Below are 12,252 nucleotides of genomic sequence, written 5' to 3'. Positions count from 1 at the left end.
CAGGCGGTCAGCGATATCTGCTACTTTGAGGCAGATAGGCAGATCTATTAATGTCCATGGGGTGATCGCTAGTGTGCTTAAAGGGGCCGCTCTCCAGGATGTGAAGAGACGGACCCCTGTCCCTGCTTGGGACTTGTTTTTGGTTTTGGATTTCTTGCGTTCTTCGGCATTTGAGCCTTTACAGGCTGCCAGCTTGAGGAATTTAACGCGCAAGACTTTGTTCCTTCTTCTCCTGGCCACTGCTCGTAGGGGCAGTGAAATTCATGCCCTTTCGGGGTTGCCAGAGGATATCGCGTTTGAGCGTGATGGTTCGGTGTCACTGCATTTTCGGCCTGGCTTCCTGGCTAAAAATCAGAAGCCAGGCCAAGCTCCGCCGGTGATTCAAGTCCCCCCTCTTGGGACTATTCTTGCCCCGGGTGATCCTGATTTAGCCAACTGCCCGGTTAGAGCCTTGAGATCCTACCTCTCTCGCACTCAGTCGATTAGAGCTAAAAGTCAGAAACTCTTGTTTATATCTCTGAACACAAAGCGTGATCAAGATATTTCAAAATTGACACTCACAAGATGGGTTGCGACTCTCATTCGGCAAGCATATGAGTGGTGGCTCGCTCAAGAAGGGGGGGGGGGGGGGGGGGGGGGGGCTCAGTCCTTCCTCTGTCCTCGGCTCGGGTCCATGGGTCCAGAGCGTGGGCTTCCTCTATCGCCGTTTTGCGTTCTGATCGCCTAGGCGAAGTTTTGCAAACGGCCTACTGGAGATCAGATGATGTGTTCATCAGTTTTTATCTTCGGGATATCTCCTGCACTCGGCTTGACGGCTCCAGTTCGTGTCTGGCCTTGGTTGCTGCAGGGCAAGTTCTTTCAAGGACATAAGTAAGTTCCCTCCACCTTTAGGAGGAATCTGCATTTATGAGAATTGGAGTAAGAATATGTAATTTAATGGAAAATTTCTAAGTAAATTTTCATTTGATTGATATACTTACCCAATTCTCATAGTTAATACCCTCCCAACCATCCCCGCTACCTTATATCCTTGGGGTGTTTGAGTAGTCTGGAATGATTATTCCGGATGCTGGCGCTCACGTCGTGCGCAGGGTGTTATGGGTAACCAAGCAAGGTCAGTACATAGCAACGGCTATGGCTTCTCTTTTTAGCTTGGTTACCACCCTTCTAAGGGCAGGTAATTTGAGTGGTTTTTCGACATCTAGCATGTGAGACTGAAGTCAATGCATTTATGAGAATTGGGTAAGTATATTAATCAAATGAAAATTTACTTAGAAATTTTCCATTTACATGGCAGCGGCCCCCCGACTGCTGCAAGCCATTGCCAAGGACAACGTGTTTCCCATCCTGCAGCGCTTTTCCTACATGACCAACCAGGGAGAGCCGGTGCCGGCCATCGCTCTGTCCTTCTGCATCGCGGAGATAGGCATCCTGATCGCCAACCTGGACTACGTGGCTCCCATCGTCACCATGTTCTTCCTCATCTGTTACGGCTTCGTCAACTTCGCCTGCGCCCTGCAGTCCCTGCTGAGGACTCCTCACTGGAGACCCAGGTAGGTTCCTTTGTGCTGAGACACGTATGCATCATCTCTCGTTAACATGATCGTATCTCAATACTCTGACGAGACATTCGCCTAATGCTTGCGTGTCAAAGAAGACAGCTGCAGTGGGCTTTTTAATTTTTTTTAAATTTTATTTTTAACATGCTTTTATTTCTTTTTGGTACATATATGACATGAAAACAACATCAGGCATCAACATCAAATACCATCAGACATACAAGACTATGCTATATGCATCTTCAAACATAACAGAAGAAAAAACAACACAAAAAACAGGAAGGCACAATAAAACGTACAATTACATAGCCCATATTCAACACATTTCTAAATTATATAAACAGTAGAGGAATACCCGGCTTTGCCGGGGTGAATCGCAAGACAGAGACAGACAGCGTTGCGGTTCACCACAATCACCTTTGAAGGCGAAGTCCTGTCAAACAGGATTGAGAATTTTTGAGCTTATTTCTAAATCTATATTATCTGTTATGGCTTCTCAAATGCCAGAACATACAGACAGACAAAAGCCGCCAGACCCCATCACAAACAGAACTCTACAATCCACAGGTGTTGCCTCCACACACACACACACAGACACAGAAGCCGTATATATCTATGTATATATATATATAAATATATAGAGATAGATGACAGTGGATTTTTCAATAAATAGATTTGACCTTTGCACTTTTACAGTGAGGACAACTTACGGGTACATGCAAGGAAAGCCAGGGATCGCGCTAGCTTTTTAAAAGACGCGTAAGTCATACGCAACGAAACGAAAAAAACGCGTCATGGACCAATATTTTTGCGTACTACGAAAACACGTACAGACACAAACAAAACACGCACGAAAGACTTAAAGACACTCCTTACCTAAATACGGCGAGTTTTCCTGTCGAACTCCGCGCACGCCTGTCGAATAACACCCCTGCTGTCTCCAACCTTCGGGCCTTGCGAGTTTGTTTCCCGCTCTAATACGACTAGACACACTTTCCGCCTTTTGGAAGCGCGAGATAGGAGAGCAGCTAATGTCTGTTTCATTATCCGACAAGACATTATCTGGTAATACCCTCGTTACGTTCGTTTGCGATACTTCGATGCAAAAAGAAACGGACTTTAGTTTTGACGCGCAGATTTCATGTGTGTCGTCACTTCTCGAGCCCTATAGTCAGTTTCAGGATCGGGTGATTATTAAGTCAGAGCAAAAGCGCTGCGTGAAGACAAGAAAAAGTTACAATATTTTTGCGTATGGCTTACGCGTCAGCGACTTTTAAAATGCGTCAAATACGCAAAAATCGTGCGTAAACGCGATCCCTGGAAAGCCCACAACTTCTAAGGCGAACAACTCTGCAGAGTCTGCTGTGAAGGGTGACGGTAGTCTCCCTGTCACACTCGACCCCCTTTGAATGAACTTTGTCCCCAAAGTTCCGAACCATGGACCCGCCAAGCTTAGGTCCCTCCCAGGTGGAATGGGAACAGCACGAAAATGATTCAGTGGCCTGAACATTTTATGTCGAGTCCCATCGCTGTCGACGACGCCAAATGTAACCGAGTGCCGAAACACCACAATCACCTTTGAAGGCGAAGTCCACTCAAACGGGAGTGAGAATAACTTATGGCTTCTCGAAGGAAGGCCTGAACATACAGACACACCAAAGCCGCCAGACCACATCACAAACAGAACTCTACAATCCACAGGTGTTGCCCACACACACACACAAACACACACACACACACACACAGAAGCCGTTTATATATATGTATATCCCATGACCTCCCTTCTTTGTCTCTGTTACTTCAGTATGGGTATATATGTTGTATTTTTATAGCTCAATAAATACATCATGGACTCCAAAAAATATATGATAGTGCAGATTCCGATTTGGGCAAAGAACTACTTTCCTCCCGACCTTTGACCTCGTGCCGAACAATGTGACACATTTGTATGAAGTTCCAAAATCGTATTGCACGGCTCAGAAAACCATATCAGTTGCACGCAAAAATGAATCTCAGAACTGATCTGATGTATGAGATGCAATAAGCAAACGTTTCTTTCATTATGAAAGCAATGCAGGTCGAAAAAAACGAACATTCAACTTACAAGATAACCAGATGCTAGCGAACCAAAACAAAAACACGAGTACCCTCCCCTTGCATCGTTAGCAGACGACTTTTGAGAATCTGTCGGTAGTGTGTTTTGGTGTGCGTCTTCAGTTTCTCTGGCAGTGTCGGTGTGGGAACTGACAGAAGCTAGGGAGCACAGATAATAGAAGCCCTGTCACATAGACTAATCACACAATCAATACACATTTGGCTCATGTTTTAAATGACAGTTTCGAGTTTGTTAGTCAAACTCAAAGCAACAACACTGTCACTGGTGACATGCGCAGCGAGACCGAAAAGCGTCCTTTACCTGGCACGGTTGGGCTTCGCTATCAAACATCGACGGTTTCACGTGTTTTGCGAGCAAGTCTACTCTTTTGCCTGGCTCTGCAGTAAGTCCACATTGGCGATGAAGGTATCCAAGAACTTAACATGTGTGTATTTTTCCGTAATCCAGTCATATTCCTTCAAAATGCAATCAATCGGCGGTGACAGACGTGTCGGTCGCGTTTTCCTCACACCCATACCAGTTTAAGTTCATCCATGCAAACACACTCGCAAAACAGTTTATCACGTAGATACATTTCAAATAGGGAGCAAATGGTTAAATCTAAACCTACATATTTGTTCCCTAAAATTTGCTTCTCTGTCAATAAGCCTAATTACACACGTTCGAGAAATACAACGTGGAATCGATTCTGAATCGAGTAAGCCAAATGGGTCCCAAACCCGTTTCGCCCGTTCTGCCGACCTGAAACACAAAACAAAAGAATTGTGCGCTTCAACTAAATTAATTTCTATACGACTTCATTACTTTCTTGCAACTTATGAACCTTTACTTAACCCTATCAGCCCTGACTGCAGTGCAGGCTCAGCAGCCTCTCCAGCCTGGAGGGTTTTGGCACTGTAGTGCAAATCTGATGGGTACTTCACTAAAGCGCTTCTAACTCTGTAACTAATAGTTGTAGACACATAAAATTTTGTGTGTTGTATGATAAGTGCATGTTCTAACTTGTAGTAACTTTTCATGTTCATGCGTGCCTTTTTGCACTCTCAACTCATCCCACAAAGTAAACAAATACAAAAAATGACAGCATTTTAGTTGTTATTCACTGTTGCAAAACACATCAAACACAGAAAATGGACAAAACTTACTAAAACTAGAAAAACAAAACAACTTCTTACCTGTTGAGTAGCAGTCAGTACCTTCTGAAGTGTGTAAAGTTCAAAGAAATCCTTCTTCCAAGTCACAAACACAACACCAAAAAGTATGTAAACACACCACTCTGTCACAGTTGTTCCAACAAGTCACAAGATGTTTCTGTCTCACATTACTCCACAAAGATTGTGTCTTACAGTACTCTGGTGACTGCATACACACTGATAGGTCGTGTAAAGTAAGTTAATGTGCCTGCATGAAGTATGTGTTCAAATAAACACAGGCACAAAAAAAACATGAGCAGAATAAAAAAAATCGTTAGTCACTGAATCCACACACAGTCACTGAATACACACACAGTTTCCACAAACTTCACTGTATTTCTGCAGGTATGTGATGAACAATCCTATTCCTTTGGTTTGGGAATGCTTCTCCAGGCCTGTCTCTGTCACATATTGCAGCATAAAGAAAATACGCGAAACTCACAAAACAGAAGTTGCGCAACACAGAATTATATACACTGAAGGAACATATGACTGGTATGTTGTCGTGTTCTTGATCACTTGCTTGCACTGACTACTGCTGGAAGTTAAGATTTAGAACCTGCATCACATGGGCCTTGTAGTCCTTCCTTGTGTGGAAAATCTTGAAGCAGGGCTCAAGGCACATGCCCAGGTCACACTGTTCACATTGGAACCTGCTTTCCTTTTTTCGCAGGTACCTGTTTTCACTCCCGGGGGCAGGGTTACGGAAGCTGCACACAACACACAGACGGGACGGGTAGGTTTTTTTCTCGGATGCAGGGACATGGACGATGAAGTGTCGTGCTGTCAGCCTCTCAACGTCCACCGGTAGTTGGCGTAGTACACTCTTTTTTAGGGGTGCGTCACTCACGAGTTCCCGGATGAGTTGTTTTGTGAACTCCACCTGCGTTTTGGGGCGCTGCTCGTTCTGCTGGTAGAGGATGTAGGCCTGCACTTTTGCCAGGTGGATGAGATGCATGGCCATTCTCTTCCACCACTTGATCGTCTTGCGGTGAAAGCTGTAGTAGCCCAGATTTTGATCGAAGTTATCGACACCATTCATATGCTGGTTGTAGTCGTTGATGGCGACTGGCTTTGGGGGGGCGGCTGCTTCCTGCTGTTCCTGGTTGTTGGCAGGGGCCACGACACCCCTCGAAGCCGTGTGCATGGTGCTCAGAAGGAGCAGGTTTTTGCGGTCATGATACCGCAGACAAAGCAGGTTGCCCTTGCGACGGAAGCGGAATTCTCCTTTCTTCACTTTGAGTTCCTTTGGGTGAAGGCAGCGTGGCACACCTACTCTCCCGGCGATTACAGTCCCCACCGCCATGGTGTCGTTGTCCCTCAGGTAGTCATAGAGCGCCACACTGCTGAAGAAAGAATCCATGTAGATCACGTGGCCTTTATGCAGGAAGTCAGCAACCAGACGTTTCACCACGTTCTCTCCGTGGTTCTTCTCCGGTCCATTGGTTCCCGCACCAGTGTAAATCTGCATTCGGCAGACAAAGCCTGTCTCCGCTTCACAGCAACAGTATATTTTCACGCCATACCGCGTTGGTTTGCTGGGTATAAACATTCGGAAGTTGAGGCGACCTTGCCAGGGACACATGGACTCATCCACTGACAACTCTCTGCGTGGATAGTAAGCTGTCTTGAAGGTGTCGGAGAGATGGTCATACAACTGTCGCACCTTGAACAGCTTGTCTGGATTCCTTGCATCTCTGCAAAATAAAAATGTGCAAAATGTAGTTATATTGTTGTTTCAACATAGAAAATGCATTGTATTATAATTCTTGGAGAATTTTAACAATTTGAGTCTCTGAAACAGATGCACACACACACATACTTGCATACACACGCACACACAAGCTCCTGTTTTTGTGTGTATCAAATGATCTTCAAATTTTGTGCATACAGTATTGTGTGTGTGTGTGTGTGTGTGTGTGTGTGTGTGTGTGTGTGTGTGTGTGTGTGTGTGTGTGAATCCAGAAAGTACTTGCTTTTAGCTAATAGTTACACACTACGAAAAATAAATCATTTTGAGTATATCATACCTTTCCTCATTGTTGACAAGGTGGAAGAAAGCCAAGATAGCCAGGTATCGGTCACGTGCCATGTAGCTTCCCCAGAAAGGGGTTTTGCAGAGAGGGTCTGTCGACCAGTAGTCTCTGATCTCTGGCTTCCACAGCAGTCCCATGTTGATGGTCAGCGCCTGAAACACCCTCATCTCCAGCATTGTCACTGGTTTCCATTTGGTAAAAATGGAGTGAGGTCCTGCATTTTCTTTGGCGGCTATGCACTGTGCAGCATAGATGTTTGTCTGGTTGACAAAAATTTGCAGCTGTTCTTCATCCACAAATAGAGAAAAGTAGTCGAGTGGTGTTGCATCATCTGGAATTTGTGCTTTGATGCCAGAGTTTCCACTGAAATCAACAATGTCAGGCTCAGTGTCAGTCTCGCTCCAACCAGGTGTTTCTGCTAGTGCCACGCCCACAGTTGCAGCACCTCTACCTGCACCCCTGCCTCTCCCTCTGTTGTTCTGTCTTCCTCTCCCTCTCGTCGCCGGTCGTGGTGGTGGGGGAGGTGGGGGTTCAAAGTCATCATCAGTGCTATCACTGTCACTTTCAGTCACATTTCTCTGGTTCTGTCGCAGTGTGGAAGTGGTTCTGAACGCCTGAGTGAAGTTTCGACGTCGCCCAGTTGACGTCGAAGGCTGTGGGTCGGCCGCTTGGGTTTCGGTTTGAGACCGGTCATTGTCTCTATTGTTGTCAACATTTGCATCGAAGCCCGCGCACACGTCTTGTGCACGCAAATCACCACATGTTTCACTCGATTGAGACGAAGAAACGTCACATTCGGGATCATAATCACTGTCATCGTCGAGGAAAATCTCGTCAAGAACCTGCCTCAACGAGTAGCGGCGTTGGTTGCTCATATTTCGCAAGAAAAATGCTCAAAAAACACTCAATCGGACGATTTTCGTTCGCCAAATGGCACCAAACAAAGAAGAAGGAAGTGGGAACAGATTTACCTCCCTTGCTCGTGACCTGTCTTTTATTTTTAGATCAGAAACAAGGTCAGAGAAGATGTGTGTCACCGCCCGACAGTTTGTCGGGCGCAGGTGTTGAAAGCTGCTGAGGAGCGCCCGACAAACTGTCGGGCGCAGGGCGGAAAGAGTTAAAGCTTTTAAATGGTCTGAAAGTAGTGTTACCGCGTACTTATCGATGCACTCATTCGTTTTATTTTTTCAGCAACGGTCACTTAGTTTAAGGTTGCAAAAGGGCTAAGTCTCGCTGGCAACACTGTTTTACCCTGCACAGATCGCAACAGTGCCGCTAGTAGTCTACACTTTGTGTTTGATGGTAGAATGGGATATACAGATTACAACACTCGTGGTTTTTTATATGGCTTGTATTTCAGTCAAGACCCAGCGGGAATATCAATCGAGAGCCACTCGCCAGAGGCTCGTGTCTCCCGATGAAATACAAGCCATATAAAAAACCACTCGTGTTGTAACCTATACATATCTATAAATATATAGAGATAGATGACAGTGTATTTTTCACGTGGCTATAAATTGATTCGACCTTTTCACTTTTACAGTAAGGACAACTTACGGGTGCAATGAAAGCGTTCTGGACAGTGCAGTGACATTCTAAAAATAGTAACGTAGTAACGGGAATATGGATTGACGCCACACGAAGGAAGGGAGATAAACGCTGAAAACAATGGAGAAGATAAGGAAGAGTTACTGGGAATGGATCCAGAGAAAAACTAAAATCGGTTCAGCGCTGCGCGCTGAGAGCACGTGTTGAAATATCTCATGGAGCAGGTTGTGTCCGGGGTCTACCTGAATATGCCCACCAAATTTGAAAGAGATCCATCGAGAACCTTGGGCGTGCATCGTGGACACACACACACACACACACACACACACGCACGCACGCACGCACGCACGCACGCACGCACGCACACACACACAAGTCGTACCGTACTTTCCAGGTCATAAGGCGCGACTTTTTTCCTCGAGTTTGACCCCTGCGTCTTGTATAAGGAAGCGCCTAATCCGTGTATGAAATACGAAAAAAATCAAAGAGACCGCCTGAGTACCAGTCAAACAACTTGTGATAATGCATGTTTCAGCTACTAGGTACTACCCTGGCCAAGTTTCCTCTCAAGACATCAAAGAGACCGCCCCATAGGTTAAACTGGGTCACTGACCCCGGTGCAGGAAGTGTTTCCTCTCTCAGATCTATGACAGGGGAACCACCTCTCATAGCAAAAACTGGGTCATTGACCCCTGGGAAGAAGGTCAGTGTCTAAACAAGGCAACCCAGCTATCACAATGGACCTGCCTTTGATCTCCCAGCACACACAGAGCACATATATTTCCACTATGTATTCTTCCTTTGATGTGCGGCTTATTTTCATTCTTCGACCGTTTGTTACCCGTAAACTTTTTTTAATTTTGGTGCGCCCTATCGGCCCCCTGCGCCCAATGGGTGACTGGATTACAATTTTGTTTAAAAAGAAGGGGGTGCGCCTTATGCGCTGTAGCGCCTTGTAACCCGGAAAGTACGGTATATATATATATAGATAATCCTCGTTTCCTTTCTTGTATTTCTATTTAATTATTTTATAAAACTACTCATAGCAACAAAATCCTGTTCTCTCCATAGTTAATAATCTGAGTTTTAAAGAAAAATTATGACGATCAACATGATTATAGAATATCCTTATCTTGTTAAAAATTTTTTGTAAAAATCAATGATTTGACAATATCAGAGGTTTAAATGGGTACCACTCAAGAAAAAAATGTATTACACTTAAAATTAATTTTACTTAAATATTCTTCTACCAAATATCTTTTTCTCAAATCTCTTTTAAATGCAACCAGTGAGGAACAACTTTTGCATACTTACACTTGTAAATAAAAAAAATTGGCATTTAATATTATAAAATCAAACACTGTACTACTTTTGATATTTTTACCAATACCAAATACACTTTTCATCAAAGGAAATGTTCTCAACATTGTGACATTCATTTTTAACATAGTTTAACAGATCATTCCAAAATGACTGTATATACTGACACGCCCATAAACAATGTTGAATACTATCCCTCTAATCTCTGCATAAATGACACATCACGTCTTCAACTACTCCCATTTGTGTTAATATCACATCTGTTGCCAAAATCCTATGCAATACTCGGATTTGAAACCATTTAAGTTTCACTTCAGAGATGTTCTTTACATACTTAAAACATAATTTCCAATCAATATTGCCTTCTAATTTATCTTCCCATTTTGTACAAAAATTTGGACGCTTTCCATCCTGTAATAATTTTTCATAATACAATTTTGTTCCTTTCATTTGGGAATGAATGACTGACACGGATTTAATACCATCAATCATTATGTTATTCTCCAATACAATCAATCAATATGAGGCTTATATCGCGCATATTCCGTGGGTACAGTTCTAAGCGCAGGGATTTTAATTTTTGACTCACATGCGAAGCAAAAGTGAGTCTATGTACTCACCCGAGTCGTCCGTCCGTCCGTCCCCCCCGTCCGTCCATCCGGCCGTCCGGAAAACTTTAACGTTGATATTTCTTGGACACTATTCAGTCTATCAGTACCAAATTTGGCAAGATGGTGTATGATGACAAGGCCCCAAAAAACATACACAGCATCTTGACCTTGCTTCAAGGTCAAGGTCGCAGGGGCCATAAATGTTGTCTAAAAAACAGCTATTTTTCACATTTTTCCCATTTTCTCTGAAGTTTTTGAGATTTAATACCTCACCTATATATGATATATAGGGCAAAGTAAGCCCCATCTTTTGATACCAGTTTGGTTTACCTTGCTTCAAGGTCAAGGTCACAGGAGCTCTTCAAAGTTGGATTGTATACATATTTTGAAGTGACCTTGACCCTGAACTATGGAAGATAACTGTTTCAAACTTAAAAATTATGTGGGGCACATGTTATGCTTTCATCATGAGACACATATGATCAAGGTCAAGGTCACTTTGACCCTTATGAAATGTGACCAAAATAAGGTAGTGAACCACTAAAAGTGACCATATCTCATGGTAGAAAGAGCCAATAAGCACCATTGTACTTCCTATGTCTTGAATTAACAGCTTTGTGTTGCATGACCTTGGATGACCTTGGGTCAAGGTCACATGCATTTTGGTAGGAAAAATGTGTAAAGCAGTTCTTAGTGTATGATGTCATTGCTAGGTTTAGCTGAAGGTCAAGGTCATGTAAAGGTCAAGGTCATGTAAAGGTCAAGGTCAAGCATGTGAGTCGTATGGGCTTTGCCCTTCTTGTTCACAATGAAGTCGTCAGTCATTTGAATGCGACTCGATGTCAGCTTATCTACAATAGCACGTTTTTATGCACGAAACAAACGGCTGTGGTTCACAAGAACTCTAGCGATGACTGTTGAGAGGAACGGCGATATGCACTAAACCGTCGTCTGCTACGACCCTTGCGTGACCCTGCTTCCGGTCAAGGTCACATGTATTTTGGTAGGAAAAATGTGTAAAGCAGTTCTTAGTGTATGATGTCATTGCTAGGTTTAGCTGAAGTTCAAGGTCATGTAAAGGTCAAGGTCAAGCATGTGAGTCGTATGGGCTTTGCCCTTCTTGTTTTATTTTATTTTTAATTTTTATGCAATTTATATCGCGCACATATTCAAGGCGCAGGGATTTATTTATGCCGTGTGAGATGGAAGTTTTTTACACAATACATCACGCATTCACATCGGCCAGCAGATCGCAGCCATTTCGGCGCATATCCTACTTTTCACGGCCTATTATTAAGTCACAAGGGTATTTTGGTGGACATTTTTATCTATGCCTATACAATTTTGCCAGGAAAGACCCTTTTGTCAATCGTGGGATCTTTAACGTGCACACCCCAATGTAGTGTACACGAATACAATATCAAACATTCTTATATATTTTTCAATTGCTCCCACATATCCGAAATAACTCAAAAAATTCGTTCTGATTTGACACTTTTCACAAAACTCGTTACAGGTATAAAAACGTCCATCGTCATTAACCAACTGACCAATGAAATAAATGTTATTATCAAACCAATTCTGAAAACAAGAAGTCTTTTTCCCAATCCTTATATTATTATTAAAAAAAAATGGTTCTGCTAATATTTCTTTGGAGGTTTCTAAATCTATTTTATATCGAAACTGTTCATAAACATTAAACACGTCCTTCCAGCTGCAGTGGGATTGTTCATGTCGCAATACGACACCATTTATCCTCAGCCTATTATCACTACCTTGTCCAAATATAGGCCAACCGGTCCGATTGGATGTTAAACTCGATTCATCAGTCAGTCTTTGTGCTGAAGTGTTAGGATTTGCTCAACAGTG

The 12,252-nt window shown here is 43.4% G+C and overlaps 1 protein-coding gene across 1 annotated transcript in view; it reads left to right on the top strand.

Moving 5' to 3' along the window:
* The window catches only part of LOC138976027 (solute carrier family 12 member 5-like), a 74,600-nt gene that overhangs the window by 33,545 nt on the left and 28,803 nt on the right, over window positions 1-12,252 (top strand). The window contains exons 10-12 of the mRNA XM_070348858.1: window positions 1,298-1,553; window positions 3,896-3,983; window positions 5,704-6,327. Of these exons, the coding sequence (XP_070204959.1) occupies window positions 1,298-1,553; window positions 3,896-3,983; window positions 5,704-6,327 (968 nt within the window). The remainder of the gene's footprint in view (window positions 1-1,297; window positions 1,554-3,895; window positions 3,984-5,703; window positions 6,328-12,252) is intronic.

This window comes from Littorina saxatilis, linkage group LG1 (assembly GCF_037325665.1).
Source record: "Littorina saxatilis isolate snail1 linkage group LG1, US_GU_Lsax_2.0, whole genome shotgun sequence".
In the NCBI taxonomy this organism is placed as follows: domain Eukaryota; kingdom Metazoa; phylum Mollusca; class Gastropoda; order Littorinimorpha; family Littorinidae; genus Littorina; species Littorina saxatilis.
Note: the sequence above shows the minus strand (reverse complement) of the source record. Positions and strands in the feature narration are given on the sequence as shown.